We start from the raw sequence: 15,756 nt of genomic DNA on the forward strand, positions 1-15,756 counted from the left end.
GATCTCAATGGACCACCAAAAAGTCAGAAGTGGAGCTGTGGCTCAAGTGGTAGAGCACCAGCCTTGAGTATAAAAGCTCAGGGACAACGCCCAGGCCCTGAGTTCAAGCCCCAGGATGGGGACATCCCCCCCACACACACACACACAAAGCAGAAGGGAAGGGCTGGGCAGTGAAGGGAAGCACACTCACACCACTTGGCTGAGTCATGGTTCTTTGAGGCCAGAGGTCTGATCCTGTCCATCTTTTGTGGCCCAAAGTCTAGGCTGAGTGGAACATGGCTGCTTCAGGGAGGTGGGGTGAATGGGGATGTGCCCTCACCCTCGCTCTAATCCCTATCATTTCTGTACAAGCTCCCCAATTCCATCCTGGGGATAAAAGAATCTCCTAGCCTCACACTGGCTCCCCCGCCCCCATCCTCCTTCTAGCCAGATGGGGAGGCCAGGGCTCTGATCCCGCCCTGAGATTTCTCACCCAGCTGTCACAGCTCTGTCACACAGGGACCCACACAGCCAGACCAGCAGAGGCCAGCGGGAAGGAGGATCACCCTGGACCACAGCCTCCACCCAGCCCGCACATCCTCCATGCAGATCCCCATGGGCCCCGCCTGCATCTTCCTGAGGAAGGGCATTGCAGAGAAGCACCGGGTGAGGAGGCCCGGGGAGGGGGCCGCAGGGGAACACCAAGGGGGGGGAAAAGGGGGCCGTGGTAGTGTCCCCATGGAGATGTCACCATGGTAGTGATGGCCCTGCCGCCTGGCCTGGCCCTGGGTTTTCTGTTCCTACAGAACAACTCCTGAACTTGGTGATTGTTTCACTCCCATTCTACTGGGGGGAGGGGGAGATCTGAGTCATGAAGTCTTTGCTTTGAGCTTATGCAATGCATGAGTAGCAGGACAAGGTTGGTTTGAATCCCAGGTGAAGCTTTGAGGTCCCTGAAAAGGAGAGGAAAAGGAAGGAGGAGGGACGGGATGGTGTGGAGATGGAAAGACTGGAGAGCTGAGGCCGGGCTCTGAGCACAAAGGGAGTCAGCAGGAGGAGGACAGGGGCTGGCCAAGTACGGCATCCCACCCACTCAGAAGGCAGAGATTGGAGGATCATGGTTTGAGACCAGCCTAAGAAAAATGTTAGCAAGATCACCTCCGCCTTCCCCCATCTCAAAGACTAAGGCAGGTGTGTTGGGAAGGCCTTAGCTAGAACAGAATCAAAGCAAAAAAAAAAAAAGGTCTGGGGTGTGCATCATGTGGTAGAATGTTTGCATAAATAAAAACTCTGAATTCTATCTGAGGAGGGAAGGAAGGAAGGAAAGGAGGGAGGAAGGAAAGAAAGAAGGAAGGAAGGAAGGAAGGAAGGAAGGAAGGAAGGAAGGAAGGAAGGAAGGAAGGAAGGAAGGGAGAAAAGGAAGGAAAGGGGAGGGAGGGAAAGACAGAAGAAAGGATGGAAGGAAAGGAAGGAAGGAAAGAAGGAAAGAAGAAGGAAGGGAGGGAGGGAGGGAAGAAGGACAGGGAGGGAGGAAAGAAGGAAGGAAGGAAAGAAGGACAGGAAGAAGGAAGGAGGGAGGGAATGAAGTAAAGAAGGATATGGAAGGACATGGAAGGAGGGAAGGAAAGGAAGGAAGAGAAGGAGGAAGGGAAGGAGGAAGGAAGGAAGGAAGGAGAGAAGGAAGGGAGGGAGGAGGGAGGGAAAGAAAGAAGAAAGGAAGGAAGGAAAGAAGGAAAGAAGAAGGGAGGGAAGGAAGGAAGAAGGACAGGGAGGGAGGAAAGAAGGAAGGAAGGAAAGGACAGGAAGAAGGAAGGAAGGAGAGAATGAAGGAAAGAAGGACATGGAGGGAGAGAAAGGAAGGAAAGAAGGAAAGGAAGAAAGAAAGAAGGAGGGAGGGAGGGAAGGAAGGAAAACAGAAAGGAGACAGGAAAGAAGGAATACAGAAGGAAGACCAGAAGGAAGGAAGGAAGGAAGGAAGGAAGGAAGGAAGGAAGGAAAGAAGGAAGGAAGAAAGGAAGGAAAGAAGGAAGGAAGGAAGGAAGGACTTGTAAAATTTCTTGGGGGCCAGTAGGTCTGGAGGCCCAGCCCCTGGGGTGCCAGAAGCAGGCAGAGCACTGATGGCTGGAAGTTGCCCGAGGTTTCTGGGTGCCATGCACACTAATCCCACTCGGGGGCTGAGGCCTGGGGAGCAGATGCAGGCTGAGGAACCCAGTGGGGCACCAAGGGGACAGCGGTGGCCGGGTGTCAGGACCATGGGGTTCTCTGGCCTGGGCTTGGTCTTGGAAGAGGGCAATCTGCGGTGAGTCCCCTCAGCCCTCTACCCTGCCTTCCCTGCTGTGAGACAGGCATGGTGGCCTTTATCAGCCCTGGGTAGGCCAGAGGGCGGAGGCTGTCTGGAAGGGAGGCTCGGACTCCAGGCCTTTGATCCACTCAGTGCAAGGAGAGTTGTTGGCCTGGGAAAGGCAGAGGGAGGGATTGGGGACTCAAAGATGGGGGATGAGGAAATGCCAGGGAGGGGATTGGGGAGGGGGGAGGAGGGTTGGCAGGAGGAAGAATGATAGAAGCAGGAAAGAGGTGAGCTGGAATTTCTGATTCTCCATATTCCTCCCCTGCCTTCTTTCCAGGAGAGACCCCTGGGGCAAGATGAGATCGAAGGTAAACCCTCCCCACTCAGATCTCCACTGCTCAGTCCGTCCTCCATCTCAGTGTAAAATCTGGGAAAATCTGTCTCTCTCTTCTCACCAGCAGATTTGTAGAACTTGTTCTACAAAACTGATTTATTTGCCAGGTACTAGTGGCTCATGCCTGTCATCCTAGCTCCTCAGGAGGTTGAGATCTGAGGATCACAGTTCAAAGCCAACCCTGGGCAGGAAAGTCCATAAGACTCTTATGTCCAATGAACCAATAGAAAACTGGAAGTGGCACTGTGGCTCAAGTGGTAGAGTGCTTGCCTTGAGCTGAAGAGCTGAGGGACAGTGTCCAGGCCCAGAGTTTAAGCCCCATGACTGAAAGACAATTGGTTTTTCTTCTTCTGATCCTTAAGTAGTTACACTAAGGGGTTTTAATACAGCATGTCCACTGTGAAACATAATGCATCCTAGGCAATGTCACCATTTTTTTTTCAACATTGAAAAATTTAAAAATCCCCTCTGATTGTGCTTGTGACCACCCCATTTTTCTCCCTGAACCTGCAGAGCTCCGGGAAGCGTTTCTGGAGTTTGACAAGGACCGGGATGGCTTCATCTCATACAAGGACCTGGGGAATCTCATGAGGACGATGGGCTACATGCCCACTGAGATGGAGCTCACTGAGCTGGGCCAGCAAATCCGCATGAACCGTGAGACCAGGGGCGGAGGGGGGGTGGGGGAAAGGGGTCACAGAGGGTGAGATTGGAGGACAGGCGTTGTAATCCATCCCGGCTACTCAGGAGACTGAGATCTGACAGCTGAGACTCTTCTCTCCAATGAACCACCAAAAATAAAGCCAGAAGTGGTGCTGTGGCTTAAAGTGGTAGAGCGCCAGCCTTCAGTATAACAGCTCAGGGACAGCTCCCAGGCCCTGAGTTCAAGTCCCAGGACTGGTTCCTCCTCCCCCTTGAGCTACCCCCGCCCCCCAAAAAAAATAAGAATGCAGTGACAAGAAGATGGGAGCTTTTTCTTTTTTTGCTGGTCCTGGGGCTTGAACTCTGGGCCTGGGCACTGTCTGTGAGCCTCTCTGTGCTCAAGGCTAGTGCTCTACCCCTTGAGCCACGGCGCCACTTCCGGCTTTTTCTGTGCCTGTGATACTGAGAACTCAAACCCAGGGCTTCATGCATGCTAGGCAAGCACTCTACCACTGAGCCACCTTCCCAGTCCTGGGAGCTATTTCTTAAACTATCCTGAAGGGCAGAGCGAAGGGACAGAAGACAGAGGCCCGGAACCCTTCTGACCTTGCCTCTGCTGTCCCCAGTGGGTGGCCGTGTGGACTTTGAGGACTTTGTGGAGTTGATGACCCCCAAGCTGCTGGCAGAGACAGCGGGCATGATCGGCGTGCAGGAGATGAGGGACGCCTTCAAGGAAGTGAGCGAGTGGGGGGAGGGGTGCACATGTGTGCCTGGGTGTGTTGGGTGTGTATGCTTGTGCACACATGGGGGTGTGCATGAGTGTGGTGGTATGTACATGAGTGCACACACATGTGTGTTACGTGCGGGTATATATGGGTGTGCACTCCTGTTTATATTGTGTGCTGGCCCCAGAGTTTGAACTCAGGGCCACCTTTGCCACCACCGCTGCTCCTGACCCAGTCCTCTGGTTGTGTCCAGTTCGATGCCAACGGAGATGGGGAGATCACACTGGGGGAGCTGCAGCAGGCCATGCAGAGGCTCCTGGGGGAGAAGCTGACCCCCCGAGAGATCGCTGAGGTGGTCCAGGAAGCTGACATCAACGGTGACGGCACCGTGGACTTTGAAGGTGATCAGAGGGCGAACCAACCTGAAATCCACTTCTAACTCCTGCGTGACTTCACAAGTCACCCTGTCCCAGTATGAGTGTGCATGTGCATGCACATGCGTGCATACTCACCAGTCCTGGGGCTTGAACTCAGGGCCTGGGTGCTGTCCCTAAGCTTTTCTGCACCAGGCTAGTGCACTATCACTTTGAGCCACAGCACCACTTCCAGTTTTCTGGTGGTTCACTGGAGATAAGTCTCATGGGCAGGAGGCCATGACCCTCAGATTTCAGCCTCCTGAGTAGCTAGGATTACAGGTGTGAGCCACCGGTCCTGTCCTTGATTTTCTCCAAGTGAGCACTTGGAGTTGGGAGGCAGATTTGAGAAGCATTTTCTGCATCAGTCTTGGACCTCGTCATCCCTAAGAGCTCAGTGCCAGCCATGTCGGGTTTTGTGCAAGGAAGCAACTCACCTCACCTCACACACCTCCCTGGGGGTTCTCTTTGCAGAGTTTGTGAAGATGATGTCTCGCTGAGGAGTTCCCACAAGTCCCCTCACCCGAGCAATGTGGAAAGAACACCAATGGAGGATCCCTGAAAGATGGTGGAGGGGAGCGGGGCCTGGCAGTAGTGTGGACTGAGCTTAGACTGTCAGCAGTCGCTTTGCATGGTGGCCAGAAGGGTCATCTTCAGGACTCGATGCAGAAGATCAAGATTGTGTGTGGAATATACGGGGTCCTCGGGCCCAGGGCCATTCCAAAACCTACAAAGTGTAATGGTGTCTTTTTTTTTTTTTCCAGCCCTGGGGCTTGAACTCAGGGCCTGGGCACTGTCTCTTGAGTTTCTTTAGCTCAAGGCTAGCGCTCTACCACTTGAACCACAACACCACTTCTGGCATTTTCTGTGTATATGATGCTGAGGAATCGAACCCCAGCTTTATGCGTGCTAGGAAAGCATTCTACCACTAAGCCACCTTCCCAGCCCTTAATGGTGTCTTTTCCTTCAGAGTCCTAAATCCCAGACCTGCCCAAGTTGCTTTCCCTGTGGTGGGGAAGCGCGGAGAAGTCCTGTGGGGAATTTTGGGGCAATCTGGCCAGAAAAGAAATAGTCTCTCTCTCTCTCTCTCTCTCTCTCTCACACACACACACACACACACACACACACACACACAGAGTTCTACGAGTCTGCCCTTCTCTTGCCAGCTTCAACCTCAGATTCCTCCCCCTCAGTAAGAGTGGGGGGCCACATCAGCCACAGATCCAACAATAGGAATTGAGAAACTGGGATGTGCACAGGGCTCATGGAGTCTTCAGCTGGGCGTGGTGGTACCTACCTGTAGTCCCAGCTACTCAGGAGGCAGAAATAGGAGGATGCAGAGTTGAAAGCCTGCCCTGACACAGGTAGTAAGACTAACCCAAAAAATAACAAATAACAACAACAAACTCTAAAGTATAAACAAAAGGGAAAAGGGCTGGGAGTGCAACTGGAGTGCTAGAGGAGCATTTTCCTAGCTGTGCGTGAGGCCAGGGTTCAATATAGTGTCACAGAAAAAAAACAAAAACAAAAAACAAAAGGCGTTCAGGCCATCATGCTGACTTCCAGGAAAACATTCTATGCTTTTCCCTTTTGACCTCAACATCACCCTGGTGTGAGATATTGGGGGGTGGTGGGTTGGATTAAATCACAAACCTGGATTATAAAGGCTTAGAGCAAGCCTATCCCAGGGCACTAATCCCCTACAAAATATCATGATACAGAGAGGGGGGGGGGGCAGACAGACAGACAGAGACAGACAGATAGACATAGACAGACTTACAGAGATACATAGAGACATACTAGAAGAGACAGGCAGAGAATGACAGAAAGGGACAGAGACAGATAGACAGAGATCCCAAGAAAGTGACAAAGAGAAAGAGACAAAGAGTTAAAGAGACAAAGAAAGAAAAAGACTGAGCCGGAGAGAGACAGACAGAGACAGAGAGATAGACAAATGGAGACAGAAAGAGACAGAGGAGGGAGGAGAGTCTCAGATCTGGGGCCAGCAGAGCCGGTGGAAGCCCTCTGCCTCCCCACCCCAGCCTGTCCTTCAGACAGTCAGTCCATCCGTCTGTCCATCTGTCCTTCTGTCTGTCCATTGGGCAGGCCACAGCCCCACCTCTGCTGGCCTGGCGTGGATGTGCGGGCATCCTCTTGGCCTCCAGCCTCTGCTGGGGCCACCCCTACTCCTGCCCAGGTTCCAGCCGTGGAGATGAGGGGGACAGAAGGTCAGGGTCGCAGACGCACCCCCTCCTTGCTCACTTATTCATTGCTCATTTATTTATTCATTAGTGATCTGATTAGATGCTGACCACATGCTATCCCAGGCCTCTTCTTCCTGGACCCTGCAGTGTCCATGCTGCCTCTAGGCAGGGTCTCCTTCAAGGAAGCGGCAAGGTGGGTATGGGTTGGTGGTGGGTTGGGAGCCGTTTTCTGGGTGTCTGTGCTCTTCTCAGAAGATCGTATGATCCCATAGGATGATAATTTGGTGTTTCTATAGGTGACCATCTAGGCCCGGAAGGCACAGGTGTGAGCCCAGGGCAGCCTTCTCCCAAGACTGGCTTCTCTCTAAAAGGATAATAATAATAATAATAATGATAATAATAACATAATAGACTTTGAGCCTAGCACCATAGCTCATGCCTGTCATCCCAGCTACTCAGAAGGCTGAGATCTGAGGATTACAGTTCAAAGCCAGCCTAGGCAGCAGGAAAGTCCAAGAGTCTCATCTCCCATGAGCCAGCAAAAAGCCAGAAGTGGAGCTGTGACTCAAGTGGTAGAGCATCAGCCTTGAGTGGAACAAACAAAAAAGTCAAGCCAGAGTGTGAGGCCCTGAATTCAAGCCCCAGCCCCAGCACAAAAACAAACACACAAGAACCTTCCTCCCATCTTAGCCTCCCAAGTGCTGGGATTACAGGCATGGACCAACATCCCCATCTTAAGTCATTATTCTCCCTGCCCCCCCTTCATCTCATTCATAAGGCCAGACCCCCACCTGCCTCCTTCTAAGTTCCAATCTTCCCCTAGCTCTGTTCCACCTTGCTCTACCTTGCAGAGAAGCTCAGGGGGAGCAGCACCCCCACACCCGCACCCCTCACCTTCTAGGCCGCTTCTGCCCTGCTCGGCATCAGCAGTACACCCATGTGTGGTCCTGGTCGTAGTTGTAAGATGTTGCACACCACAAGCGCTTCTGTTTTGACCCTATCTTGGTGCAGTTAAAATAATTCTTGTTTTTATAGTTGAACGGGAAGTGGCAGGGGAAGCCCGGTGACAAGGCAGAAATTCCTTAGGGGGAAGAAGGGGACAGGATGAAGGCCATGATTCCCTGGGGGTGTCCGCTGGGAGACGTGTGGTAGAAAACCAGGTCGGTGCTAGTGGCTCATGCCTGTCATCCCAGCTACTTAGGAAGCTGATTATAGGACTGCGCTTCAAAGCCAATCCTGAGATGGGAAAAGTCGGTGAGACGCTTAGTTCCGATTAAGCAGCAAAAAGCCCAAAGTGGGGCTGTGGCTCAAGTGGTCGAGACCCTCACATCTCAGCCCCCCGAGTGGCTGGGATGGCAGGCGTGAGCCACCAGAAATGCGTTAAAATTTTCATACAACATCCAGACTGTTCGCTTGCAGTGCAAAGCCAGTCGTGGTAATGCAATTCTACTGTTCCCTTGAGACCCGAGTCTCTCCATGAAGTCTAGGCTGTGGATTCCCCATCCTCCTGCCTCAGCCTCCCAGGTGCCGGGATTACAGGCATGCACTACCTCACCTGGTTGGGTGACGTGTTCTCCCCCGCCCCCCTTCACCCCACATTCCCGCGGCGGCTCCTACTGCGCATGGCACCCAGCAAGGCCTCGGGGAGAGGGAAGCCGCCCAGGCCCTTCGTCCCCCATTACTGGTGTCGGCGCAGACGCTCCACTTGCCGTCCCTGTCCATGTTCTCCGTGGTGGGGCACCACAGCTTGCTGTCCTCGTCCTCGATGCACTCAGAGACCACGCTGTTTCTGTAGGTGGAGGGGAAGATGCACGGCTTGCTGAAGGAGTTGCCGCCGTACTCTGCGAACGACCGGGGAGGAAGGTGGTGTCAGAAAGAGGGGACAGACACGGCTGCCATCCACCACCCGTGTGCGCATGCGTGCGTGCGGCTTGAGCTCTGGGCCTGGCGCGGTCCCTCAGCTCTTCAGCTCAAGGCCAGCGCTCTCCCACGCGAGCCACAGCGCCACTTCCGGTTTTCTGCTGGTTCACTGGAGATCAGAATCTCACGGCCTTTCCTGCCCGGGGTTGGCTTCGAACCGCGATCGTCAGATCTCAGCCTCCTGAAGAGCTGCGATGGCAGGATGAGCCGGTGGCTGCCTGACCCTGACGGGAGGAAAGTGCTGTCCGGCAGTCCTCCATGCTTCCCGGCCTGGCTCCTGAGGCTGCTGGTTTCGCAGTACTTACGCCCGGCGCTGCGGTGCTTACCATTGGTCTCGCAGTACTTCCACTGGCGCTTCTGGTCGAAGCTGGAGGTGACGGAGCACCAGGCCCGCCGCACCAGGCTCCCTTCCAGTGTGCAGCTTTCGTAAGGCCTCCCGCGGAAGACGAAGGGGAAGATGCAGCGCGGATAATCTGTGCCGGGCGAGGCAGGGCGGGGCGGGGCTGGGCCTCGGGATCCAGGACCCACGCGCCTGCCCCCGAGTCCGCCTCCACAGGCCCCGCCCCATGCCTGCAGGCTCCGCTCCACACCCGCAGGTTCCGCCTCTACAGGCCCTGCACCACGCCTGCAGGCTCCACCCACACCCGCAGGCTCCGCCCCCACAGGCCCCTCCCCATGCCTACAGGCTCCACCCACACCCGCAGGCTCCGCCCCACAGGCCCCTCCCCATGCCTACAGGCTCCACCCACACCCGCAGGCTCCGCCTCCACAGGCCCCTCCCCATGCCCGCAGGCTCCACCCATGCCTGCAGGCCCTGCCCATGTCCACAGGCTCCTCCCACAGCTCCGCTCTGCAGGCCCCGCCCCCTGCCCCTGCAGGTCCCACCTTATGCCCACTGCTCCTTCCCTCCCCCGCAACTCTTCAGGCCCCGCCCCACGTCCACAGGCCCTGTCCCATGCCCTCAGGGCCCTCCTCTCCACAGGCTCCCCCCATGCCCACAGGCCCGCCTCCACAGGTCCCCGCCCCACATCTGCAGGCCCCTCCCCACGTCCACCCCCTGCAGTTCCTATATCCCCACATTGGGGAGCAGCACTGGGCCTCTGACCCATCATCTGGTTGCATGCATGTGCATGTGCAAATGTGCATGTATATATTATGCATGTGCATGTGTATTGTGTGTACATGTTGTGTACATGTATATGTGCAAGTGTGTGCATGCCTGTGTGTTTGTATATATGCTTGCATGTGTGCTGTGTACAAGTGTGTGCACATGTGCATGCATATGCTAGTCCTAGGGCTTGAACTCAGGGCCTCATTTTCTCTTAGCTTTTTCACTCAAGGCTAGAGCTCTCCCACTTGAGCCACAGTGCCACTTCCAGCTTTTTGCAGGCTAACTGGAGATAAGAGTCTTAACAGACTTTCTTTCCCCAGGATGGCTTCAAACCACCATCCTCAGACCTCAGCCTCCTGAGTAGCTGGGATGGCAGGCGGGAGCCACCAACCCCGGGTCTCGCATTCGCACTCAGTGCTCAACAGAGCATTGTCCACACGTTCTCATGTATCTGCGAGCGTGGCTGTGCTGCTCGTGCTGGGAAATCTACCCTGCTTTCCCAGCAGACCATGGGGATCACAGCTGAGGGGGAAGATCAGGGGACAGAGGCAGGGATTGGTAAAGTCCCAGTGTTCTGTTAATGTTCCCACTCACCTTCCACCTTGCAGTACTTCCACCTGCCATCATACACCGCCCTGGTTGCACACCATGGGAAGAAGCTGTTGATCTGGATGCAGGTAAAGAAGGTGGTGCCCTTGTAGGTGAAGGGGAAGACACAGGCCTCCTGGCCCTCTGAAAGACAGGTGGCCGGGGCTGAGGGCCACAATCACCAGCAATTCACGACCCGCCCGCCTCCAGAGCCAATCCTCTAGCTCTTTGTTTAATCCCATTATAGTTGAGAGAAAGTCTCACTTTTTACCCAACGGAGCCTAGAGTATGATCCTCCAATGTATCTTTCCTCCTGGAATGACAGGCATATGTCACCAGATTGTGAATAATAGGAATAGAAAAGGCTGGGGGGTTGGCTCTAGAGTAGAGGCTCAAGGCCCTGGGTTTAGATATTTAAAAAAAACAAACAAAAAACCTAGCCAGGTGCTGGTGGCTCACGCCTGTCATCCTAGCTACTCAGGAGGCTGAGATCTGAGGATCGCAGTTCAAAGCCAATCCTGGCAGGAAAGTCCGTGAGACTCTTATCTCCAATGAACCACCAGAAAACCGGAAGTGGCTCAAGTGGTAGAGCGCTCACCTTGAGCTGAAGAGCTGAGGGATAGCGCCCAGGCCCAGAGTTCAAGCCCCATGACTGACATAAACAACAAGAACAACAAAATCATAAGCTTCCAACTGGGTGGGGCCTCTGCCAGTTCACCATGCACCCTGTCCTCAGGTCTGCTCTGGGTTGGATTCTCACCCTGTGTGACCTGACATAGGTTGGGAGTGAGGGGAGGGGCCTGGCAAACAGAGAGAGGAGAGGACAGACTTCCCCCTCACAGCCTCACCAATGAAAAAAAAAATCCTTACATAGCTGGGTGCTGGTGCTCACACCTACAATCCCAGCCACTCAAGAGGCTCCCAAGTGAGGATTGCAGTTGGAAGCCACCCCAGGCAGGAAATTCTGTATAAGACTCTGAGCTCCAATGAGCCACCCAAAAGCTGGAAGTGGAGCTGTGGCTCAAGTAGTAGAACACCAGGCTTAAGCACAAAAGCTCAGAGACAGCACCTAGGCCCTGAGTTCAAGCCCTAGGACTGGCACACACACAAAAAAAAACCCAAACCCACAAACAAACAAAAAACCAAACCTCCACCATCCATACCCTGTTTGCTCGGCCTCACCCCTCTTCGCTTCTTTTTGACCTTAGCGTATATGCACCCTCGACCTTGGGCCTGCTCACGTCCTGCCCTCCCGTGGCCAAATCTACATTCCCACTCCTTGTGCCTATAACATGGCTTGGCCCAGACTTCAGATCTTGGGTATAAACCCTGGGGAGGTCTGAGGTTTCTCCACCTCTGTGTGCCTAGAAATCTTGACTTGGGCTCCATTCCCAGTTTCCATGCCTCTCAGGACTGTCTCCCCCACACCCCCCCCCAACTCACCTCCACTGGTCTGGTAGGCATGGAGGAGGAAGGCCATCCACCCCAGCACATAGCTGCACTGCTGCATCTTTGCTGCCTCCACTCAATGCCCTGAGAGAACACAGAAACTTTGCTTCGTCGAGTTCCTTTGCTTTGCCAACTAAAAAGTAAACATTTTTGCTGGACACATACATTTCATGTCATGTCTAGGTATAGAATATATTATGTGATTGCGTGATTATATCATTAGATAATATATGATGTAGATATCATATATATGACAGATGGGTAGAAGGTTGGGTGCCTGAATAGATGGAAGCTTGGATAAATGGAGGATGGATGGGTAGATGGTAAATGGATGATGGATGGATGGATGGATGGATAGATGATGGATGGACGGGTGGATGGCTACAGAGATGGAAGATTTGATGGATGGAGGATGGATTGATGGGTGGATGAATAGAAGACTGGATGGTTGAATAGAAAGTTGGATAGATGGATAGAGGATGGATGGGTAGCTGGATATATGGTTGATAGATGGATGGATGATGGATGGATGGGTGGATGGCTGAATAGATAGAAGATTGAGTGGATGATGGATGTGTATGATGATGGATGGATGATGGATGGGTAGGTGGGTGGATGGATGATGGATGATGGGTGGATGGATGGGTAGATGGATGGATAGATGGGTGGATGGATGGGTGGATAGATGGATGATGGATGGGTAGACGACTGGATGACTGGGTGGGTGGGTGGGTGGGTGGAGGAGTGATTGGCAGGTAGATTGATGCAGGATGGACCAAATAGTAAGAATGAAGAGCATCCTTAACCATGGAAGAGGCTGCCAAGAAGCTACCATGTTCAGAGCAGTTCAGAAGACAATAAAGAACAAACATGAAAGGAGAGAAGAGAATCAGCACATTCTCAAAATACATTTGCTCTTTTTTTTTTGCTAGCTAGTTTAGAGCTAAGAGTCAAATTTTTTGTGTCCAGGCTGGCCTTGAACCATGATCCTCCAGACCTCAACCCTCGGAATAGCTAGGATTATGGATGTGAGTCGCTGACACCCCATCTGTACGTGAGAGAAGACATGTGACGTTTGTCGTTAAGCTCTGGAGATGGATTTTCTCTTTCTCTGGCGTGATGTCTGGGAAAATCCCACCCATGTCAGATGGCAGTGCTCTCCAAAACCACAGCTCCCCCGTTTTTCATCCACTGACGGTGCCACTTCTGGGTACCTGGGCCAGGTGCCAGCCTCAGTCATCCCGAGGCTCAGGGGACAGTGTGCCTAGGCGCTTAACTGTCTCCATGCTCAAAAGAACTTGGGTCTCGCCTGCGTGTTCCAGACACGGTTGTCTGGCTGGTCTGCTCATTGACTGGAACCACCCCCAGAGATCTTCTATTAATAGCCATGACCTGATCAAAATGCTCACTAATGTTCTCCACGGTCCCTCACCATCACCTTTTTCATGCTCGCATAAACTCTCTGTATGACACAAAGGAGCAAGCAGTGAGGAGGATGGGAAGGGGGAGTGGGGAGAGAAGAGCAAGTGCAAAGGTCCTGTGGCAGACACAAGCTTGGTTCATGCAGGACACAATGGCCTGTGCACCCAGGGCCGAGGGAGGGAGGGCCAGAGACACAAGAAATGAGTGGATTCGCAGAGAACTTGAGCTGACTGACGAGTAATTTTTAAAAAGAGCTTTGAGAGGAAGGTCGTGGGTAGACATGAGTTAGTGACTGCCTTCCCTCCTCACTTCAGGAGCTTTGGGCTGCCCTGGGCACACAGGGAGCTGGCTCTGCGATGCTAGCTCCATTTTTATACCATGCATCCTCTGGCCTCCAGCCTGGTGTGAGCCGATGGCTTGTAGCTTCTCCAGTTATTTATTGAACACATCTGGTTCCTTTCTACCCAATCTCTTTGCACATCAGCCACTTCTGCCAGGTGAACCCAATGACAATACATGATAGACCTTGTTCTATTATACACATCACATAATATGTAATATATGATACATACTCTCCATCTATTCAGCCATCCAACCTTCTATCCATTACCCATCCATCCATTGCCCATCCATTATCCATCATCCATCCACCGTCTATCCATCATTCATCCATTATCCATCTGCCCATCACCTATGCATCCAAACCTCCATCCATTTAGCCTTTCTTCCATCTCCCATTCATCCATCCATACCACTCATCTATAATTTCATCATCATCCATCCATCCATCCATCCATCCATCCAACCCTGCATCCATCAGCGTCCCTCCCGCCATCACCGATCCAATGACTTCGAGAGCTCTACCGTTGACCAGACACCGCGGTGAGAACCCAGAGGAACCAGCCACGGGGAGGGCGCGGCGCGGCCTGAGATGGACGGCGCTGGCCGGGGCCTCGTCCTTCCCCCGGACGATAGCCACAGGGCAGTGAGACAGAAACGGCACTGAGTGCTCTGAGCCCGCCCGGCCCGCGGCGCACCTCGACGGCGGCCTGCCATCCGCTCAGTGAGGATGACAACCCAGCCAGGGACGGAGCCCTCGGGGGGTTCTCCACAGTGTGGGGCCCCCTGCTGCCCGGCAGATGACTGCATGCGACACACGCATGCACACACACAAGATGACCGCACGGGACACACACATGCGCATACAATGACTGCATGGGACACACCCGCACACACACACGCACCCGCGCCTCCTCTATTAGAAATGTTGGCCTCTTTGAAGCAGACAAGGACAGAATCTCAGGAAGGAAGGTCTCTTGGGAATCTCAGCTCTCTTCCAACTTGGAGCCTTGTGCTTCCCTCAGGGCCACGACAGTGAACACTCGGGGCCCTGAGGATCTGACAACATGGCCATAAAATGCCAAAGGCAAATCAGTCCTCCAGCCCCTTTCCTTCTTGCCTTCCTCCCCAAACCCGAGGCTCACGAAGACTCCCTCAACATGGTAATGTCCAAATAATCCACCTTCATCATCCACCCCCAGAGCATCCACACCCAACCCCTCCCCTTTCTCATTTCCCTTGATTTGTTTTGTTGTTGTTTTTTTTTTAAACTCCCAGAGTCTGTGTGTCTGTCTGCCCCCATCCACTCTTGTCTCTGAGGTAGTCCAGGCTGGGTCCTAGACACTTACCCGATTCTGAAGGTGAGGTACAGCCACAGAGTCTAAATGATCTCAGGAATATTTTAAATGCATAATGTGTTTTTCTTTGAAATGGTAATAAGGCCGGGTGCTGGTGCTTGTGCCTGTAATCCCAGCTACTCACGCCTGTAATCTCAGCTGCTCGGGAGACTAAGATCTGAGGATCGAAGTTCGAAGTCAATCCTGGGCAGGAAAGTCTATGAGACTCTTATCTCCAGTGAAGTACCCAGCCGTCAGAAAGGTAGCTGTGGCTCCAGCAGTAGAACACCAACCTTGAACAAAAAAACTCAAGGATAGTGCCCAAGCCCTGAGTTCAAACCCCAGGACTAGCACATGCACAGGTACACACATACACACACACACACACACACACACACACACACACACATATACAGGATAAGCCTGTGTATCATGGGTTCCACTAGTCTAAAATATATATGTATATATGTATGTGTATATATATATATATATATATATATATATATACTCACTACCCAACTTATGAAATGGCTACAACACCTTAATAAAATTATATTAATAATAAAATTATATTAAAAAATCAGTTACACTGTTTTTTTCCCTTTTAAATATAGATCTATTAGGAAATATACATAGATCTATCTTAAGATACATATATATATATGTATACATAGCTATATAAATATAGCTATAGATGTTTATATATATATACATATATATATAGAGAGAGAGAGAGAGAGTTCCATTCCTGTTATATCAGAAAGTCTGGAACCCCAGACCCCATTCCTCACAACCCCCCCACACCCAGATATCTATACCTTTAGAAGAAGAATCCTTCTTGGGCCTAGTGCATGCTCTCTCTCTCTCTCTCTCTCTCTCTCTCTCCCTCCCCCTCTCCCCACCCCTGCCCCCTCTGCACTGATCGTCTTTGAAGTTGTGCTCACAA

The 15,756-nt window shown here is 52.6% G+C and overlaps 2 protein-coding genes across 2 annotated transcripts; one reads left to right on the forward strand and one right to left on the reverse strand.

The window, feature by feature from the left end:
• The first annotated feature begins 582 nt into the window (after positions 1-582).
• Cabp5 (calcium binding protein 5) lies at positions 583-5,034 on the forward strand. Its single transcript, XM_042700219.1, has 6 exons — positions 583-645; positions 2,604-2,634; positions 3,174-3,317; positions 3,929-4,038; positions 4,281-4,428; positions 4,915-5,034. Exons 1-6 carry the CDS (start codon positions 583-585, stop codon positions 4,938-4,940), a joined length of 522 nt encoding a protein of 173 aa, XP_042556153.1. The 3' UTR covers positions 4,941-5,034.
• Positions 5,035-6,891: 1,857 nt separating this feature from the next.
• Positions 6,892-11,773, reverse strand: Elspbp1 (epididymal sperm binding protein 1). The gene is made up of 6 exons (XM_042700221.1): positions 11,707-11,773; positions 10,270-10,407; positions 8,891-9,037; positions 8,327-8,485; positions 7,539-7,725; positions 6,892-7,008 (listed from the first exon to the last, which is right to left on the reverse strand). Exons 1-5 carry the CDS (start codon positions 11,771-11,773, stop codon positions 7,568-7,570), a joined length of 669 nt encoding a protein of 222 aa, XP_042556155.1. The 3' UTR covers positions 6,892-7,008; positions 7,539-7,567.
• Between the last annotated feature and the right edge of the window lie 3,983 nt (positions 11,774-15,756).

Source organism: Dipodomys spectabilis, unplaced genomic scaffold (genome assembly GCF_019054845.1).
Source record: "Dipodomys spectabilis isolate Male_0828 unplaced genomic scaffold, ASM1905484v1 ptg000266l, whole genome shotgun sequence".
In the NCBI taxonomy this organism is placed as follows: domain Eukaryota; kingdom Metazoa; phylum Chordata; class Mammalia; order Rodentia; family Heteromyidae; genus Dipodomys; species Dipodomys spectabilis.